General features: G+C 40.1%; 1 protein-coding gene across 1 annotated transcript in view; it reads left to right on the plus strand.

The window, feature by feature from the left end:
• The first annotated feature begins 97 nt into the window (after window positions 1-97).
• The window catches only part of LOC109488287, a 39,504-nt gene continuing 16,886 nt past the window's right edge, over window positions 98-22,715 (plus strand). Inside the window, exons 1-3 of the mRNA XM_019792480.1 lie at window positions 98-596; window positions 6,697-6,912; window positions 18,038-18,109. Coding sequence (XP_019648039.1) covers window positions 534-596; window positions 6,697-6,912; window positions 18,038-18,109 — 351 coding nt within the window. The 5' untranslated portion in view covers window positions 98-533. The remainder of the gene's footprint in view (window positions 597-6,696; window positions 6,913-18,037; window positions 18,110-22,715) is intronic.

Raw genomic sequence — 22,715 nt, forward strand, 5'->3', positions numbered from 1 at the left:
CGGTACAGGGACAACTTCAAAGCTACCGCGTTGCTTCTATAAACCGCCTGGAAAGCTACCGCAAAAGAAAAACCTTTCACTGAACCCTCAACTACAAAATCTGACGGAAAAGTTTCCCGTTCTTGCTTTCCTGTTTGTTTTTTGTTGGTTGCATACGAAATCAGGCGCTGTGTTGCTGTAATGAATTATTTATTTCAGCGCATCCAGTAAAGAGGGCCATTTGGTTACCGCTGAGGCTACGGACTCCTGTCGTCCCAATCTTTCCCCTTTACCGTCAAGCCACCACGGACTTATACGGGAGAATTTAGCAAATGCAGGGACGTTTTTGTCGTGTGTAAGTCGGCGAAAGGGCTTGGGAGTTCGAGCACGTGTGGGTTTGTTTACGTTTTTGGAACCGGCTGCAGTCCAAAAGATCGTCCGCTGGTTTGTTGGAATCAACTGACAGGTCGACCTAACCACCACAGCACAGCTCAACACTACTACGGAAAGAGAGACCAAAATACCCGCTGAAATTCATTCTTCCCGCTTGTAGTATGCAGAGGGACGGTGGCGTAGATAGCAGACATGCCGGCATCCAGACTGTTGCTGTTAAAAAGGTACCAGCCCAGGTTTTTGTACTGCCTTTTCTGTGTTTTGTTTTGCCGCCATTGTTGGCGAAAAAAACCCTTTCTTCAGTAGAGGCCCCCTACCGGCTCTGTCCCCGAAATTTACACACTTCTACGCTTCCGATTGTTCTTATATTTCATCTGAACACTTGTCACAACATTGTAGGAAAGGTGTGAATGATTTTTGGAAGAAAAACTGAGGAAAACCGACTTCGAACTCAAATTTCGGACGATCTGACAGCCCATATCACATCTGCATCTTTCTATTTCCGCTTCGCAGTAAACCAAGTTCTTAGGTTAACCAGACTTCTTCTTAAATCATCCCCAAGGAGTAAGTAAAGATCTTAAAGATCACAGCAGTGTATTTTCGGTTTTTAAGATCACATCAACGTAGTTATGATTTAAAAGGGGCCGCAGGTTACCATAATTCACTTTGGAGAGGCAGGAAAAAATGGACCAAGGCCCAAGGGATGGCACGGGCTAGTCCAACATTTACGGGGGGGTGTTTGTTTGTGCTTTTATTATGTTCCTAATTGTTGGCCCCATTGTAATTTAAGTCATTGGAACATTCCTAGTGAGTGGTATCCAGGCAACAGCTAGGAAAGGAATGTTTGAGAGTCCATCTTACTTCACTGCTCTTTTGCATCGTTTGGATTTCACCATCAGTTTCTAGAAGATTTTAACATTAACCATCAGAAGGCTAAGGCAGTAGTTTTGCAACCAAATTTGTATTAGTTATGGGGTTAGGCCTCAGGAAGAAGGTTAAAATGTCATCAGATGGCCAACTTGTGATAGAAGAATCTATAGAAAAAAAGGACGAATTTGGTAAATAAAACTAAAAATTCACCAAGGGCAAGGCAGCCACCTTTGAAAATATATTAAAAGGGTCACATTTCTGTCCATCCCTGTTGAGGCCTTTTCCAGGTATTGAACCAAAATTGTTTATGTATATACATTGAAATCAATACACAGGTGTGTAACCTATATCTATGTGCCCAATCCGAAACACATGACTTGCTTTAAAATTCAATAAAAGGATATTCGGATTTTGGATTAAATTTTAAACAATCAATTTCATGAAAAGTGGCCAACAGGCAGATTTTAGTATTTCATGATAGACAAGACAAAGGCTCAAAGAAATCAGTGTATGACTATGAAAGCAAACAATTTGAAATAATACAGACAACAGCTTAAGCCATGTGGGAGAACATATGCTCTTCCAATCCAAATGTGTGCACCGCTGGTACTGAAGTTTAATTAGCTCAACTGTAAAGACTGGAATTCACCCAATGACTACCTAATGCCTTTCCTCAATACCAAACCAAACTTTACAGGTTTGTCTCCTTTAAAAAATTGGCTTGTCAATTGAATGTGATGTTGTTTAATGAATTTTAGTTTTCTTTTATTGAGGCAGAGTCATACTGTATAAATTCAAGGATATTTCTAGTCTGGTAATCATATCCAAACCTAATTTAGCTGCCAAGTCTCTTTTGTCCTCTCTGCAAATACATGTAGACGAAAGAGACTTGGCAGCTAAATTAGGTTTGGATATCAGTCAGCTTCAAGCTTTTTTTTCGCTGCATCACAACACTTTCTAGCCATCAGCATTTTGTCCATGTTCTCTAAGCAGGTTGAAAGTTGCTTAGAGGTTAAACAAACTTACAGATAAAATAGATGAAGGCCACCTGTTTTTCGCCATTGACCCTTCAAAAACTGATACTTTCAAGTTTCAAAAGTAACATGGTGGTCCGTAGCAAAGCAAAAAAAAAAAAAGGAAAATTTGCTACAATTACTCAAATGTTGTCTTGTCCATTCTATGTAGCCCACCCCTATTTTCTCAGTGTTCGAGTCCATTCTACTGCCCATCGCAACCCGCACCCCCCAGCAGTTTCACATAGTTTCTTCCATCTATTCCTTTTTCATATCCAGTTTCCACCTACAGTATGGAAACCAGCTGTTCATGTTTAAATTTTGCCCCTTTCTCCCTTCTGCACTGACAGAGCACAGTTTAATCCTCTGTAACCCAGCACAGGTCCTAACCCTTAACTCCGAATGCCATGCTACATGTAGGTAATCCCCTGTAATACAACACAGACCCTGACCCCCCTACGCACCTCAGTGGTTGATTCCATCACCAAATGCCATGGTACATGTACAGGGGTCTCGCAAGAAATTATACGGGAAGAGGTGCTCCCCAGTCAGTTGATGAAAAATCATCAACTTTTCATGAAAATACTAAGAGAAAACCCTAAATTTGAACATTTTGGGAGGGGTGCTAAAATTTTGTGAAGAGGGGGAGCACCCTTGCTTCATTGCTTGGGGAGAGCCCCGATGTAGGTAATGATAAATCCCCTATAATACAACACAGACCCTGACCTCCCCTCCCCTTCATGCTATGGTACAACCCTAGAGATCTAACATGACACCTGACCCCCCTACGCGCCTCAGTGGTTGGTTGATTCCATCTGTACCCCAAAATTGCAAATTCATTCCAGACCGTCAATGCCAGCCTAGAAAACGAAATGTCCCATATTTCGTTCGATTTTAAAGAAAAAAAAAGATTATGGCATTTGATTTTTTCACACTATGGGAAAAAATTGGAGGAAATATTCAGCATTTGCTGGCAAATCCTGGTTGTCTAATTTTCCCTACTATCCCCTTGAGGTTTCCATTTCATTGCACTGATGACTGAAATATGAATACTATTGCAGGAAAGTATGTGAGGGAAATATTCTACATTTGCTGGCAGATGTTGGCTATCTAACTTTTCCTAATTTATCCTAATGTGAGAGAGATATTTTGCATTTGCTGTCGGATGCCTGCTATCTAATTTTTCCTGATTTTCCCTTGAGGTTTTTGTTACCAGATGGGTGAACATAATTCCGGAAATATTCTACATTTGCTAGCAAATGCTTAATGCTGACTACTAGTATCTAATTTTTCCAGATTTCTCTTTGACTGCCCTGAAAACTGAGGAAATATATTGCATTTGCTGTCCGATGCCCGCTATCTAATTTTTTCCATATATTCCCCTGAGGTTTTTGTTACCAGATGGGTGCACATAATTCATGCTGGGGTCACCTGTGCATTGTGTGGGTTGGTGTGGGGCCATTCCGGCTGAAATACAATACAATAAAATTCCGAACATGTCATTATTCATTACTGACACTTGGTGAAATTACTGCTGCTGCTCTGGGTTCATTGTCCTCGGGAGGTTTTTTAAGTGTTCTAGGGGCCAGGACTGAGTTTTTTTCTGAAATCTGAAGTTGGGCCCTCTTTATTTATTTCTCTGGACAGCAAATGTACATGTACGGTCTCCAAATTTCCAAAATTACAGGGTTTTTGTGTGACACATGATTGTACAATTTGGATATGATGCAAAATGTAAAATTCATAATGATTTCCAAAAACACACACACACACACACTCATTTTGTCTATAATTCTTTTAGCTACCTGTCAAATCTTTGGCCAGAATTGGATATTTGTGACCCATAATTTCATATTTGGGATATGATGTGCACACACAAGATGTTAAGTCAAAATGATTTACAAAAAAAAAGGTGCACAAAACACACCAAAATTGTTCTTTGTCTATGAAATTTGTTGAGCTGCTATCTGTCAGATCTTTGGCCAAAATCAGATTTGTGTGACCCATAATTTTATAATTGGAATATGATGCATGATGTATTATTTCCAAAAAAAATGCACAAAGCAAGACTGTTCTGTCAAAATTGGACTTGTGATTTTATAATTTGAATATGATCAGCAAGCTGTAACATTATGATTGATGAAATAAAGATTTTTGATAAAAAGGAATTTGTTGAATGATCTGTCAAACCTTTGGCCAAAATTTTGTTTGCATTACCTATAATTTCATAATTAGAAGATGATGCAAAATATAAAGATATAAAAGACAACATAACACACAAAATGCAAGAAAATTATTCTTTATCTGTGAAATTTGTTAGGCCATGATCTGTTTCGTCAATCTACATTTTACTGCAATGGAAGGGCCATGCCAATTTCAATCTGAGAACCAACAAATTGAATTTTTATAGCCTAAAATGAAATCAAATATTCCGGGCAAGAAGCCGTTTATTGCAAAATTACTGGCCATAAAGATTTTAATCTGCAAAATTGTCGCACATCCTTCAGAAAGCAGGGCTGGAAATTCAGTTTTGGGAATAGGTGGACTGTCAGGTGCACCCAACCTAAAAAATTGGGTGCACAAAAAATATCTTGGGTGCACCATATGAAATAGAATAAGTAGATTGTCAGCAAAAACTAATTATGTTTCATTTCTAAAAGGAGTACAATAATAATTATATTATTTTTCTGACACTTAGATGTTAAGAATATCCTGTATACTACAATACTATACTATACATCTAACATCTTTACATACGTAAACCTATGAAAATATTTGGGTACACAGCTCAAAATTTGGGTGCACCAAGGTGCACATGCACCCAGTGTTTCCAGCCCTGAAAAGTTTTCTGAATGAGGCTTGAGGCCTGCTTTTTTACGATCCTACATAAAATTGAGTTAAAAATTCAGGAAAATTCAGGGCATGGAATACTTCATCGCAAAATTACTGGGTACAGAAATTTGTGCGCATTATATGCTAGTTCTGTAAACCAGTGGAGACAAAATTTAGTGTTCTTGATTGGCTGTATGATTGGAAGGGACTTTTATTCCTTCTGTGAGTGTAAAATTTTGTCCTACTGAGTTTTACTGTTCATAATCATACAGCAAAAAGAAGTGTCTGCAGGTATAGATGTGTTTGAATTATATTTCCAGCTAGCCTGGGTACCAGACTGTTTTCAGGGCCTACAGAGGCCAGATCCTCTCTTTCCAGGGCCAACATGCCCCCAAGAAAATTTTACCATAGCTCCCTGACTGAGTTAGCCTGGGTGCCAGACTGTTTCTAGGGCTTGCAGAGCTACCAAGAGGCTAGCTCCTCAGCTCTGGGACCAGCAAGTTCGTCACTGAGTTAGCCTAGATACCAGACTGTTTCCAGGGCCTATACAGACCAGTTTCTCGGCTCTAGGGCCAACAGGCCCCCAAGGAAATTTTTGGAACACAGCCTGGCTTCCAGACTAACTTCCAGCTATAGCCTATAGAATGACCAATTTTAGGAAATTTTGCTTGAATCTAGTACTAAAATAATATTAGGAAATGTTTTTCATTTAAGAGGTTCATCAGTCACGTATTATATGTATAGATTAACAGTTAGTAGAACATTTATCAAACAGTTTGTTTCGATGAAAGTTCGATCGTTCCCAGACTTATAACACCTGATCTCGCTCCCCATTTCTGCAGTGAACCCTGTACAATTCTTCAGGTTTCCAAAATTCCCTGCACGAAACCCAGCGGATACAGAACCCATGCATCAAGAACTAACCTGTAATTTTACTCTCCTACTCACAGGCGAAATTGCAGCGGGTGAAAATAGAAACCTTCAGCAACCTTCAACTTCAAACCAGAGCTGGCAGTACTGGCTGTATCTGCACTTATGTAGAACCCAGATTGCAGCTAATTTGTACTTTTGACATTTAATTTAAGTGTCAGAATGTGAACTGTAGATTAGACTTGAACTATGCAGGTATCCAGATTATTTCCAGGGCCAACAATACTATCCAAGCTGAGGTTTAGGCTTTGGTTTAATTTTGGGCGTGATTTTCTTCATTCTTTATATGATTTCATCATTATTATATATGCTTTATTTGCACCCAAAATTGTTTCTGTGCTACTCAATCTTTAGTTTAGGTGCACCTGTTCCCAAAAATGAATTTAGAGCCCTGTTAAATTGCAGATTTTGTCTGGGAGACTGGAAGGGTTGTAGAGCTGTGTGGGTAAAGGGGTGAAGTCTGCCATCTCTGACTGCCTTGTGTGTGGGTAAGGTGGTGAGGTCTGCCATCTCTGACTGCCCCAGTATGGGTAAGGCCTAAGGGGGTGAAGTCTGCCATCTCTGACTGCCCCAGTAAGGGTAAGGGGGTGAAGTCTGCCATCTCTGACTGCCCCAGTAAGGGTAAGGGGGTGAAGTCTGCCATCTTTGATTGTCTTGTAATGTGTATTTTTTAACGCAGGGTGAAGATCCGGAAGCAGAGAAGACCAAATCCGACCTGCCCAAAGTGAACGGCATCAAAGGCGGAGAGCAGTCGCCGCTACTCGAACTCTCGCCGCGCGGGAAGGACCAACAGAACGGCGACGGTTTCCCTGGCAACGCGGAGGACACGCCCTTAGAGACGGGGCCGCGCCGAGGGCCGGAGGAGAAGGAGGAGAAGAAAGTGGGCTGGGGACAGGTGAGTTTGTTACACAGGTGTGCTAGGACAGGTGTGTTGGGGGCAGGTGAGTTAGGCAGGTGTATTGGAGACAAGTGTACCGCCTATGCATAAGGATCACCTGGTCATTGTGGCCAGGTGGTCCTACTGCACAGGTGCTACAACATTGCTGTTCTTATGTTTACCAAAGGAAAACATATTGTTTTTGCTCTGTTTCCTCTTCTTCTTCGTCTCCAAACCAAAAAGGTCAATGACCTGAACCAGACATCTGTTACCATGGTAACTGATGTTGGGTTACATCATGTTGCAATTTTACAGCAGGAGGGATTTAAAGTCATATATTCAATGTGTTTGAGTAAGAATTAACAGAGCAGACATTATGCATTTGCTTTGCAAATGTTGCCTTTCTAGTTTGGATTACTTCAATGACACAAGCATTAGGAATCCTATCCTGTCCATAACAGCCACTAGTTCTCTGTGACCATTTCTCTAAGTATGTGTAGGCAGTAGTGACAAGTTTGACTGTACTTGTCCAAAGTAGCGGAGCAATATCACAGCTACCTCTATTATATGTACCATCCAAACCATCTGTCCTGGGAAGATTGGAGCATATCTGCACATAAAAACTGGAACGAGATGCGTTCTGACACTTTGCGACAGCTTTTATGTGCATGCAGAGTACTAAGGACTTCTGAATCCTATTGGTAGTTCTGAGAATGGTTCTCTGGAGTTGGAGATTTGGAGTTGGAGACCAAATCATCTCTGACAGCGAGAGATTTTTCATGTGCATACATACTCAACATTATGTTAAAGAATCCTTCAAGCTTCTATTGGTTCTGGGAATGTTTCTCTCAAGTTAGACTCAACTTAGAGTTGTATGGCCACAAGCTCTCAGGGAGGAGACCAAATCGGCCCCTGACAGCAAGAGATTATTTAACACAGCGCTATGTTCAACACTATAATGCTATACAAGAGTTTTTTATATTTACAAAAGAGTTTTTATATGTTCATACATAGTGATAAAGAACCCTGAACTTCTATACATAGTTCTGGGAATGGGAATGGTTTTCTGGAGTTAGACTAGAGTTGTATGGCCACAAGCTCTCAGGCTAGGGAGGAGGCCCAATCAGCTCCTGATAGCGAGAGATTATTTAACACAGGCTATGTTTAACGCTATACCAGAGTTTTTGTATGTTAACACATGGTGATAAAGAACCCTGAACTCCTATAGATAGTTCTGGTAATGGATTCATTCATTAATTCGTTAATTCATTTATTTATCCATCCATCCATCCATCCATCCACCCACTCATCCGTCCATCCATCCATCCATTAACCCACCCACCCATCCATCCGTCCATCCATCCATCAATCCATCCATCCATCCATTCGTTCAATGGGAATGGTTCTCTCGAGTCAGAGAGCAAGAGATTGTGTATGTAATATAGGTAACATTTCAATGCTTTGCCAGAGATTTTATGTGCACATGAACATGTCAGTGGAGACAGTAACAATGATTGCCCAGACAGTACTCAACATGATTGTGAATCGTGTATGTTATGATAAGACCCACCACCCCAGCTTGTCAACCTCAGTAACAAGTGCAGATTAGTCAGTGCCGTTTTTACGACGACGCACCATCGTAAAACACAATTACAACAATGTTAGGTTGGCTGAAGAGATATTATGGGACGATGTGTTACTCTGGACATGGGCCAACGTTTTTAGATTTTACACTCATCTGCCATGAACTTGGAGTTCTGTGATTTTATGATTTTTTTTACGAGTTTGCTCAATCAATGAATGTCAGGCCAAAAGACCTGTGGCTTCTGGGCACTGAAATACGTTGGTGGGAGATATACAATTTGTAAGTGACTAGGGTAGGGGATGGCAGTGAACATTGGTTTTGAAGGTTTGTGGGTTGTACAAAATGTATTTGAGAGGGAAAGATTTCCATAATTTTGCACTCTGTAGAAAGAAGCTGTTGTACCTTGCGTAGTCTTTTGGTTTTTGTGACCCTGCCTCAGAACCAAGAGGTTGGGAGTTCAAATCCCGGCTCATCCAAATGTACGCTACTTGAAAGGGTTGCAGTCCTTAGGATGGGACGTTAAGCTGTGGTCCACTGTCCATTGTGCTTGTATGTCGAAAAGAGCTAGGAGAATCTCCCCGGTACAATGAACCTGTAAATACTGTACATAGCGTCTGTCTTCTCTGTCATGACCAGTGGAAGTGTAGCTCTTTGGTGAGCTAAAAGTAAAACTGGATCGAGATCACTTTCACTTTTTCCACACTCACCTGTCACACTTGGCTGAGTGAACACCTGAAGAACCAATCCCAGAACCTACCACAGGTGTAATTGCTTTATTCCAGCGACTAGTGATCGTATTACAGGATATTGATTACGAGATCGGATTACAGCACATCTGACAGATCTGACCCATCTGTGGTTATAGGAGCTGTGAAATGGGGGCAGGCGAAATTTTTAATATCAGTACAGGGCTGGAAATATCATCCAGGTAAAATTGGAGCTGTATGATTTCTACCTGCACCTAACATTCTAACAAGAAATACCTAGTTGAGCCTCTAACGTCTAAGTCCTAACTTTAAGTACCAGAATTATCAACCGAAGAATAAGGTATTCAAAAAACACGTTTTTTTTCTATAATTACATTGTACATAATGTACGGTAGAGTATGTCGATAAAGGTTAGACATCCAGGTAATGAGATACAGGTTGTACATGTATGGTAAAGTGGTAACATACGCAGGTGCTGCTTGTTTATTTGTTTGTCTGTTAATTAGATTTAACTTAAAACAAGAAGCCATAGGCGACAATTCTCCGTGAAGTTTTATATATTTCAACAAAATCCCAAGCGTCAACGCCAGACCTACTGTGCAGACATTATAATTAGGCAACGGTTAATACCACGCTCGTCCCCAGCGCCCGTGGAGAAGCCATAGGTTATAGATCGTGGCTTAGCCCAGGCTATGGAAAATAAACTTTCTTTAATGCAAATCTGTCGTTTTTGTTTTCTTTGTCGCTATCTAAAGGGTTAGGATAACCTACTCTACTCTGGCGGTATTGTCGTGCGCGCTCGCTAGTACGTAACGTTACACGGCGGCCATCTGAATACATGTACACTGCATTCTTTCTACTATCGGGACCTAAAACAAGACGCAAGATTCCTATTTTGGGGTATAAAATGCTGTCACAATGGTAATATATACCAAATGAAACGGACCTTTACAAAGTACCTCATTTGGTGACGCTATGAGGGTGTACCGTTATCCCTCTACATTTGCCCAGAAGGGAGTTAGTCGCGGAAGGAACTTAGCCACGGAGGGAGTTTTGGCATTCTCCGCCCGCGCCACAAACTCTCGTCCCCAGGACAGTTCACTCTGCTACCCAGCATGCTTTGCGCAAAATGCGTTCTCGGCCCCAGGACACAAATACACGCTAATGCTTCCGCACTGTGTTGCTCTGGGGACCCCGCCGCGCGCCCAGATGTGGATTTAATTATAGCGCGCTAGCGGACGCTGCGGAGGAGCGTGGGTTAATACAATGAGGGCGCGTCACAAGCATAAAACATACAAAGAGCTAAATCCATTACTGCTCCCAGGGCGTGTAAAGATACTGTGCTTCAAGTTCTAACTTCATTTTAATTACACACACACAATCATTGCATTCACATAAAGATCGGACTATCATGGTCGTGTCTAGTAACAAAGACAGCCCCACCGTCTTACGGTGCCTGTACCTAATTAAGCGCGCCTGGAACAAGCCAAATTCCAGCAACAGTGGCGGTAAGCACCGCGAGTGTTACTACCGCCGGCCAGATAACCAGGATATCTGCTTACAGTACCTCTGCTACCAGACAACTGCCTAAACCTACGGTCTATTCCACAGGATTGTAAAAGTAGGGATGTTTCGAAAATAACCATTTACTCCAATATCAAAACAGCTACGGTAAAAATAAAAAGACGTGCATCATCCCGGACATAATGCAACACCACATGCGAAATTACACAGATATGCGACGTACGGCAGAATGCGTTTTGGCTGCGAACATCTTCCAAAAAACTTGGCATCTCTTAACCATGGGCAAAAACATCTGGAACCACTTATAAAAACCACCCCGTATCTGCATGAACTTTTACCTCCCCCCCGCTATTCCAAACAACGCGTTTTTCTGGACCGTTCCAATTCGCCTCGTAATTGTAGGGGTGCGTCTGCGATATTACATTGACCGCGAAAGCAGCAACGGCAAAAATACACATTCGTGCATCAACACGGGCATGCCCGCAGACGGCGTATAAAATTGCGTGCCGATTACACGAAGAGAACCCAGTGTTTTGACTGCGAACATGAAAAATCAGCCGATTACAACACTCCGTCCGGAGGTCCTGACCTCCTTCACGGAGTAATTAATTAGAATGTATGCAAGTGTAAGGGAGGGCAAAACAGGTGTTTAACTGTCTAGAAGTTGGTGATTCACTAGTCTACAAATCACCTGGATGGAGGCCTGGCAAACCCCCGTATCGTATCAGCCACACGGTGATGTACATGTACATCATCACCAGGACTCCAGGAAGAATAGTGTGAATTGGCAAAACAAACAAACAAACAAACATTGATCCTGAATGTCTTCCGGACATGTCATCTCTCATCTTGTCTGTTATATGATATCCACGGAACCTTGAAGGTCACAAGATGGAGCCAGTTTGAAGGTCGTGTGTGCGTGTGACCTCGATTACCCCCATTACCGATTTAGGCCGAGCTGTCATTTCCGCAGCTCACCTACACGTTATCCCGTATCTGCCCCCGTTCTAATGACGTGTAATACGATATCCTGTAATTTGATATGATACCCTGTAATGTGATATGGAGGAAGGTCAACTTTCCATATTTCTTCTCTTACCTTTAATCAACAGATTACTACTACAGGGCTCCAAATACTTTAATTTTGCATACCAGGAACAATGATCACAGCAACTCTAAAATTCTTCATGGATGGTTGAAATCTTTCATTTCTTGTTTAACGAATAGGAGGAAAATATATATATTTATGACACAGTCTACAAGACATTTACCTGGTCATGACTCCTTAACTACCTTAATTTATATATATACACGCAGTGGACGAAATACTTTTTTTCAGTCCTCTGCAATATTGCAGAAGAGTCAAAATTTTGTTCTGCAATTTGAAAATACTTTCTGCAAATACACAAGCCTCCATATGATATGGAAGTCAAAATTGAGCAATGGATCAAAAGGGGTTGGAAGTCAGTATTGTTTCAAAACATGCTTATTGCATCATCGGATGAGAAACCCTATGAGAGCCTCAAAAAAGAATGCTGATCGATGATAAAATTTTGACTGACATCATATAGCAACAGGATGTTTCCATTTTGTGTGATTGTTGGTGGTTTTTCCAGATGGTCAAACAGGAAATCCTCATGAAGATTTCTGCTTGCCTGGAAATTAAAAAAAGATAAATCAAATTGTTAACAGTAAAAAAAGGAAACGACTGGGAAAAGGTGTAAAATCATTTTCAAGGACACACTTCATTTTCATATTCATAACATTTAACATTTCCAATATTGTTAATACTTTTATTACTTGTACTGGTGGGTTTTCTTAATTGATTACACTCCAACTTGTCTCTTTTTGACTGTTTTCCATCCTGTATTTCTAATGTATGTAGAACTGTGTTCCTCCCCGATGTAATTGTTTTATTTCCTTACTTATGTTTTAAGGAAAAGACTTCTCATAAGCATACCATGTTTATGACCAAACTGCAATAAATAGATATAAATAAAGTAAATAAACCCCACTATTGTTCTAGTAGGTTATAACCCCCACCTGTTGCCCCAGTATAGCTATAGGATGTAGCTTTAAGCATCGGGCAGTTGTTAAAAAAATTTAATATCTTCAGCATTGTTCATAACTTTTATTACTTGTACTGGTAAGTTTTCTTAATTGATAGTACACCAAGTTTTCTCCTTTTCATTATTTTCCATCTTCAATCTTCTATTTCTATAATGTATGTGGAACTCTGTTCCTTCCAAAATTAATGTAATTGTTTGATTTTCACATGTTTTTAAGGAGAGGGCTTCTTATCCTGCTTTTTTGTCCAATCTTCAAGGAATAGATATAAATAGCCAAAACTACTTTGCCCCCACTATTGACTAAGTCTTAGTATTGTTCACAGTAGGTTATAACCCCCACCTGTTGCCCCAGTATAACTATAGGATGTAGCTCTAAGCCTCGGGGTGTTGCTAATTTTACCCACCTTACGATCCACACTTTTTCCATATTTACCCCCAAACCTCAACAAACTGCCTCGTCCCCAACGTCTGTTGCCAAGAACGTCTTATCAGCTGTCTTCCCTCCTTCCGGTGCCATCTTGGTTCCTTAAAGACATTGCTGGATTTGTCTTAGGGGTGAGCTGCATTCCTTGCAGGGCTGGAAATTCTGGGTGCATGTGCACCTTAGTGCACTCAAATTTGGAGCTGTGCACCAAATTTTTTCTGTGGGTGCACCAGTGAACCCAAATATTTTCATAGGTTTCATATGATGTTAAATGTATTATTATTATAATAGTATGCAGCATATTCTTAACATCTAAGTGTTAGAAAAATATTAAAATTAATAACATTTTCTTGAGAAATAAAACAATATTACTTTTTGCTCTTATTTTGTCTTATATGTTGCACCCAAAATATTTTCTGTGCACCCAATTTTTTAGGTTGAATTTCAAGCCCTGGTATCTGAGTTCCACTCTGCGATAGTATAGGAAAGAATGAATTCTTGAGCGCCTCAATCCTTGGTTGATAAATCTGGTACTTGAAGGCATGGCTATTCCTTGTTCTCTTCTGGGCTGGTATTAGGTACTAAGTTCACTAAGGTCCACATGCACAGGCAGCATTTCCAGCCCTGCAATCCCTGACCTCCTCCCAGCTGAGTAGATTATAATACAATGCGAGGTCAGGTCATCAGGGGTAACCTACACACACAGGCCTGCTCACAGGGATGAAGGGAATGGAAGAGGTAAGGTTTCTCCTCCCTCCCTCACTCTCTCCTTCCCTCCTTCCAATCTCAGCAACTCCTGAGACAAAGTGCTGGTATCTAAGATCCTGACAAGATGTCTTGTTTGGTTACTTTGTGGCCAGCTTGGTTTGAAGAGTGTGCTATAAGACTTGGTCTAACTCTAAGGAGGCTGTGTTCAATTTAAGCTTACTGTTGCCATATGGAGAGAATCTTGAAGTATTCTTGTCAAGGAGTTGTAGGAGGACTTTAAGAGTTAACCTTGTGGTTTGAGTGTAGAGAAATCAGCGTGTTTGTGAGTTTGTGTGCGGTTAGTACCCCAGGTTGTGTGGTGAGAGTTGTGTGTTAGTGAGAACGCCTTACTCAGGCCCCGTGTAAGGTCATATCCTTCCAACAGTGGGCGGGAGGGAAGTTAGGTTCCAGCCAAGTCCTGTAAGAGGGCCTGCATGGGGGGGTACTTGGGGTAGTGATTACGAATTACGCAAAATTTTCCCCGCCGATTACAATTTATGTTAAATCACAGAGCTGATTACGACTTCACGATTTATGGCCTAATGTCCTATTGCGAATTACGTTGATTTTTGGGGAGGCTGCCTACGGATTACGAAGTCTAAAAAGGTCTGATTAGACCTTATGAAAAAGGGCATGCAGGTACACCAGGAGGGCCTGCATGGGGGGTCCCAACAACACAGCTCTACGCTAAATTTTGAGAGCCGGTTACGCTTAATTCGGGAAGCCTCCCTATTACGTTTTACGACAAATTCCGGGTAGCTACAATGCATTATGTAGAATGACAACGGTGAATTTACGTTCTACACAAAAACACACCAATTACACTCTACGTTGAATTACAGCAGTCTGTCTACACTCTACATGCATGTAGAATTAAAATGGCCGATTACGCTCTACGGAAAAGGGCATTCTGGCATGTGACATGACACGTGTTTACACACACACTGAGGAGAGGGCTTCGCAAGGAGGCGGACAAGTCTCATGTCTCTGCTCCATGTCTTCTGGGAATCTTAAGACGGTGCTAATCCGGTCAAAAGTAAACAGTTCATAAATCTAGAGTACGGGGAAGTTGCCAAACCTCTGTGTTTCTGTAACTTGAAGAACGTTCGGAATTCAGAGTCAAGACATAGCTGAAAGGAGACTCAGTACACACACATGTCTGAGGGTCTCACATCTTGTCTTATGGGGAATCTTAAGTCAGTGCTAATCCTGTCTTAAGTAAACTCACAGCTCGTCAATTTACAACTTAGAGTTGCCGAGTCACAGTTTCGGTAACTTGAAGAACTCAGGAGTGTACACTTGGTATTCTCACTATTTACAAGATGTAGATCTGTGGGTCTTCACATATTCAATTCATGTCTACGGCAGAGTTTCTGTGACTTAAAGAACTCTGGAATTCACACTGGAATTTACACTCAAGACATTGCTAAAAGGAGTACATGTCTCAGGGTTTCACATCTTGGCTTAATGTCTTGTGGGAAATCTTAAGACACTGCTAATCCGGTCTTAAGTAAACTGGTGATCAATCTTGAGTAGAGTTGCCAAGACACAGTTTCTGTGACTTAAAGAGCTCTGAAACCAGCACTCAAGACATTTTGTCTTGTCTAGATCTTGTGGGAATCTTAAGACAGTGCAAATTCGATCTTAAGTAAACTCACAGCTTGTCAATCTTGAGTAGCATTGCCAAGACACAGTTTCTGTAACTTAAAGAACTCTGAAACTGACACTCAGGACATTGCTGAGGTTTCATGTCTTGTCTAGATCATGTGGGAAATCTTAAGACAGTGCTAATCTGGTTTTAAGTAAACTGTTCATAAATCTACAGTAGAGTTACCAAGCCATAGTTTCTTGAAACTGACACTCAAGACATTTCTGAGGTTTCATGTCTTGTCTGAATCTAGATCTTGGGGAATTGTAAGACTCAGTGCTAATCCGATCATCAGTCAACTAGTAGTACATAAATCTTCATACACTTCATAAATCTACAGTAGAGTTGCCAAACCACAGTTTCTGTAACTTAGGAATGTAGGAATGAACACTTTTAATGTCTTAAAAGACATTGCTGGGAGTTTAAAATCTTTCATATCTTGGCTTAATGTCTCGTGGGAAATCTTAAGACAGTTCTAATCCCGTCTTAAGTAAACTGGTGATCAATCTTGAGTAGAGCTGTCACAGACTTGCCAAACCACTGTTGATGTAACTTAAAGAACACTGGAATTTACACTCAAGACATTGCTTGATAGAGCACAATTATCATCTGAATCTGAAACTGTATTGACACAACAAAAGTACAGTCTTCAATGGAAACGACATTGTACAAATGCACATTAATGTGTGGCAACAAACATGTCCTATTTATCTGAGAAAAATGGCAGTTATTTGATGATATTGATTATCATATTGACTTCTTCATATTAGCGGAACTTTTCGAGTTGGCCTCTTCACACAGACACACACAGACATACAGACACACACGCACAAACACACACACACTTACACAGATAGACACACAGACACACACACACACACACACACACACACACACACACCACAAACACACACACACACACACACACAGACATACACACACACAGACATACACACACACACACACACATACATGAAACAGAAAACATATCATGGTTTATCAGTATGCAGGCCTCGGTGTATGAGTTAGTGTTATCAGTGAGACTCCATGATGTAATCAGCGTTACTGGGTCGCGCTGGTTCGATGTTTGGCAGGTTTCTGTGTCTCGTTTTACAACAAATGGTGCCGGAGTGGTGTCATGGCCGCGCCTGTAATCCAATCAGTGTCTCTGTAACACCCATCAGTCCCTGCTCTAGATCACGCTACTGTAGATGCAGTTAGTTTTGCAGTAATTCTATTTTGCAGCAGGAGGGAAAAAGAGATTGTCACATATAGCAGCCATTCAATGTTTGGGGGTTAAAACTTTTCTGTAGTACAGTACAACAGCACAACATGTCTTCACAGTGTTATGATTTTATAGTTGGAATTCCCTGCAAAAAAATAGAAAACTGAACATTTTTAAGATATTGTATGCAGTTACTTATTTCTTTGATCCTCAGATTTTGACAATTTTTTTTAAAAAACAATGAGAGAAAACTCCACCAAGGTACACACAGTTTCAGGGAGTGGATATTGTCAGATGCAAATTGTCCTCCCTGCCGTCTGTTTTTATTTTACCTACTTGTCTCATATTTTTACTCTACAATGTCTAATAACCAAGGAAATGAATCTATATTGGTTTTAGTACAGGTATAAATTGTGGCCTGTACAAACATAATTTCCTTTAAGACTTTAAGAGTCTGTATTTTAATTGTAAGATACCTTAAGTACTCTTAAGTCTTTCCTTAATCGTTTTTGACTCGGAATAATCGGGTCAATTAATCGGTTAATTCTGACATAAATTGCTTTAATGTTGGATATGTGGGGCTTAACTATGACAAGTTATGCAATGTGATGTGAATTTATGTGTCTGTGCCGCTCTATATGACTGTTTCTCCAACGGGAAACATTAGATAATCGATATATAAAGTACTAGATGGTAAATGAATTTATTGCACAACAATTGCACTGGGTACAGTGCATAGCCTCACTCATAGAGTTTTTGCTCACATGTTTTTATATGTACACATGTATTGTAATGTATAATAATATTATTCTTGTAGTGTCCAGTAGAGCAACTTGTAATGGTGTAAATACTCCGGTTTTGCCCTCTCTTCTTCATTAATTTTACCAAAGGAAAACATATTGTTTCCTCCTCTTCTTCTTCTTCTCCAAACAAATAAGGTCAGTGACCTGAACCAGACGTCTGTCACTATGGTAACTGGTGTTGGGTTACATCATGTTACAGTTTTATAGCAGGAGGGATTTTGACTGCTGTCACCATACATGATTGTGAATGTGTTTGACTCTGAGTAAGAATTAACCGAGCAGACCATATGCGAAGGTAAACATTATGCATTTGCCTTGCAAATGTTACCTTCCAAGTTGTACTTGTATGTTTGTCAAGTAATGAATGAATAGTCTGAGAGGCTGTTCATATGATTTTTTCTTGTTTTCCAGAGAGGGTCTATAGAAAAGCAGTCGACAGGCAGCAAGTTTCCCCCCAAGAAACCTGCAACACCAACCAAACAGGTGAGAAACATAAAAAACTCACAGTCTCCAAGCAGATGTTTGGATGTTTTTTGTGGCTAAGAAACATCACAGACACCTGTTCTCCAAGCAGATGTTGGGATGTTTTTTGTGGCTAAGAAACATCACAGACACCTGTTCTCCAAGCAGATGTTGGGATGTTTTTTGTGACAATCCGAATACAATTACAATCTTCCCTATTCGCTGCTGCTTGAAAATGAGCAAACACACACACACACTGTCTACACACAGTCCCATTACTTGCTTAATTGTTGTGACATCACGTGTAAAGGGTCACAAATAGGCAAATAACATGCAAATTAGTTGTAGTGGGCTTGTAACAATGTTCAACATTGATCAATAATTTATTTGCTGAATTCCCTTAGCCAGAAAAACGGTTAAACACAAAAAAAGTTAACAAAGTACATGAAGTTAACCCTACAATCTTCCAAGGAAAGCTCATACAGTCAAAACTGCCCAAGAAGAAAACTATGGGGACACTTCTACTGATTTGATTGTAGACATTTTTGTGGGCCCATTAAGAACTTAATGTTTTGTGACCTTCGAGAGAAGAAAGAAATGCTTGGATAAGGATCTCTTCCATCACAATTTAACGTGCTACTGAGGATGACCTACTTTGGGAACATTAGCCTTTATAAGGAAGATGCTATCTTAATGTCCAACTGTCCTCTTGATGCAAGCTGACTTCATTTTGGGTCTGCCATTGTAGCTAGCAACTGACTTTAGATGATACGAATCTTCACAAAGTAGGTTTTTCATGTGTAAGTCAGAATATATTGAGAGCAGACTCAAAGAAAGTATTTGTCCTCAACTAACCAACGTCTTTCTTACCACAGTTCATTCTTCAGTTACACATTTGAAGTCCCAATATTTTATACCGGTCTCAATTCGCACTTTAAAATTCAGCCTGTCACTTCTTCTTTTGCTGGCTTCCTCAGTGGAATACTCAGTAAGAAATCCATATGTCAGAAGTTAAAAAAAATCACTCTGATGGGATAAAACCTCCAGTTACTGTATTGTAAAAAGTTATGTATTTATATGTGTAATCACATATCTTTATGATATGAAATATATAACTGAAATTGAAGAGGATGTGCACACCTGTGCATTCATATTTTGAAATTTTAATTACATTTTATACTGGGCTTTCCCTCTAAAGAATAAGTTACATCCCATAATACATTTCCAAGACCACCATATTGATGGTGAATTTAATGATGAATATCATATTGATAGTTTTCTCTTACAGTACAGATTTCATAGAATTCTTAGGGCTATGAGGCTTTTTTGGGGGTTGCATGTAATAAAGTTCTAATTCCTATAAGAAGTAAAGCACATCATAATAAACCCCCAAGAAGCCTCATTTGGAGGCTATAAATTTCTACTCTATATTCTTTCTCAAAAAAAGTGAGAACCATGAAATTAAATTGGTATGGCCTTTCTTACATGTAAATGTATATTTTGATATTTGAATTACATTTTACACTGGGCTTTCCCTCTAAGGGATAGTATATACATCCCATAATTCATGTTTCAAGGCTGCCATATTGATGGTGAATTTTATGATGAATATCATATTGATAGTTTTCTCTTACAGTACAGATTTCATAGAATTCTTAGGTCTATGAGGCTTTTTTGGGGTAGTATGTGATAAAGTTCTAATTCCTAAAAGAAGTAAAACACATCATGATATTAAGCCCTCAAGAAGCCTCATTTGGAGGCTATAAATTTATACTTAATATTCTTTCTCAAAAAAAGTGAGAACCACCAAATTAAATTGGTATGGCCTTTCTTACATGTAAATGTATATTTTGATATTTGAATTACATTTTACACTGGGCTTTCCCTCTGAGCAATGGTATACATCCCATAATACCTGTTTCAAGGCCGCTGCTGTTATCTGTGGAATACAGCCGTAGTTTATCATTCAGTATTGAATTTCTCCATGTCTTTGTGAGATTTTTCTCTTATATATTTCTTGTTTTATTGTCTTGTTTACAAACAAAATAATGTCCTCCCACATTGATTTTGAATTTTAATATCCGTTGCTAAGTTTTTTTTTAATTGATTGATTGATTGATCGATTGATTGATTGATTGATTGATTGAAACAAAAAACCTCTGGTGAAAATGTAATAACTTCTTGTCAAAGGTTTGAAAAATGAGGGATATCCAACCAGGTGTCATTGGAAAAATGATTGATTGATTGATTGATCAAATGTTTGATTGATTGATTGATTGATTGATTGATTGATTGATTGATTGATTGATTGATGGAAGCAAACCACACTTATGTCTTTATTTGTATTTTTTGATCGAGAAATACAAAGACAAATACCAAATGTGATGTCTACCTTCTTGACCAAGGGTTGAATAACAAAGTATCAGTAGAAAATTGATTGTTTTATTGATTGATGGATGGATGGATTAATAGAAGTAAACAACATTGGTGAAAATGTAATGGCTACTTTCTTGACCAAGGTTTGAATAACAGAAATATCCCAGCACCAGATGTCAGTCAGTAGAAACTGCTGTTGCTGCAACTTCCCTGCCCAGAATGTGTTTCCTGCCAGATTGTACATTTTAGCAGGGAAGCACTTGAGGATTGAGACATGCACTCTGTTTGGGAGGGCCTCTATGGGGGAGTTGGGATCATGCTTTGGAGAAGACCAGTCACATTTAACGCTAGATTAAGAAGGTTACCAGCATATCATAATCAACTGCTATGTAGAATTTATTTTGAATCAGAGTGGAATTCAAGAAAATTACCTGGGATTTTTAGATATCTGATGGATTTGTTGATTGTGGTATAGGGAAAAACCACATGCAGACCCTTTTGTAGAAGACCTTGGTGAGGTGATTGTTTCCATCTGGGCTTCTGCTTACCTTCAAACACTTCCATATGCTACAGGGACAGTTCATTGTACAACCTGGTGGGGTCTGTGTTACAAGGCAAGGAGGGTACATTATAATCTTGTGGGGTAGGGATCATCAAACACTTCCATATGCTACAGGGGTGGTTCATTATTAAAATTGGTGGGGACCAGGTAACAGGGATGGTACATTATACAACATGGGGGAGGAGGCCTCTGCTTACCTTCAAACACTTCCATATGCTACAGGGAAGGTTCACTGTGTAACCTGGTGAGGTCTGTGTTACAGGGATGGTACATTATACAACATGGGGAAGGGGGCCTCTGCTTACCTTTGAACACTTCCACATGCGACAGGGACGGTTCATTGGGCAACCTGGTGGGGACTAGGGAGGGTACATTATACAACCTGATGGGTTCCTGATGATGGGGAGGGTACATTATACAATCTTGTGGGCTATCAGTCAAACCTTTTGAGACCAGCTGGAGCCAGGAATGTGGAGTATGCCTGCAGTTCCAGGGAAAAGTGCTAGAGGGCCAAATATGTACCTGTCTACCTAGGGCCTAGAGGTAACGTTAGGTCAAATGTCATAAAAATCCAAGCAAAGAAACAAACATTATTGAAATGTTTGGTATTAAATAAACAACATATAATAAAAGCTAATTAAAAAGCAAAACCTCTTCTTAGTAACAAGGAACTTACAATGTATTAGAAAGATTAGTAGGTTTTATAAACTATATGTTAGTCCTCCAACAAACCCCCAAGGCTAGTGAGTGAACCCCTGTGAGACCCAGGCTGGACCAGGAATGTGGGGAATGTGCCGGGCACAGGCTGGTCAATGGAACCCTCCCTCCGCCAGTCTCCTGCCTCCCAGCACCGGCCGCGATACCTCCACACCGCACGACAACCGGTCAGTTTTCACTCATTGTCATGGTTACCGAGGAGTGTCCGGTAGCATCGGCGTTCGGTCGTAAGAAATGTATTTACGCATGCGATGCAGTGGGTTGTCGTGGAGTTACATATACAGTGGACAGACAGGTCTTATGGTGGGAGGGGTGTGTGTGTGTGTGTGTTTGTATTATCTTTGCATATCGAAGCATATCGAATCATATTGTCATGGTTACCTTGAAGTGTCCGGTAGCATTGGCCTTGGGTCATACGAACTATGATTTATTTTTTTTATACAGTACTAGTGGACAGATAGCCTCCATAGCATGCCAAAAACTGGGGGTCTTCAGGTTCTTTGGGAGCTTTTATGTGTTATATTCTGATTGCATATAGACAACATAGCCGGCCTGGTTGAATTACCCCCGTCTTTTAGAACTGGGCTAATCAGAAAACAGCCGAAGACCACCAAACCTTCAGTTCTATAAGCCTGCTACGGAGGCTAGTGGACAGACTGGTCTTGTATGGGGAGGGGGGCGTGTATATGTGTATTATTATCTTGAGTTGAAGCATATGGTCACCTTTCTAGGGTTTATTTACTTAAACTGGGATTACATAAGCAGAGTTACATACAAAGGCTTTGATCACATTGATGCTTGCTCTCAGTATATTGATTTGTACAGTTTTATTACTTGCATGATTGTAAATGTTTGTATAGGTGTATAATTTGAGTGTGATTGTGTTGAATGCTGCAGCTGTTTATTGAAAGTTACTGTCTGAATACTGAAATATAAGCAAATACACACGTCACATACAAAGGCTTTGATCAT

This window comes from Branchiostoma belcheri, unplaced genomic scaffold (assembly GCF_001625305.1).
Source record: "Branchiostoma belcheri isolate BF01 breed outbred unplaced genomic scaffold, Haploidv18h27 scaffold93, whole genome shotgun sequence".
Classification (NCBI taxonomy): Eukaryota; Metazoa; Chordata; class Leptocardii; order Amphioxiformes; family Branchiostomatidae; genus Branchiostoma; species Branchiostoma belcheri.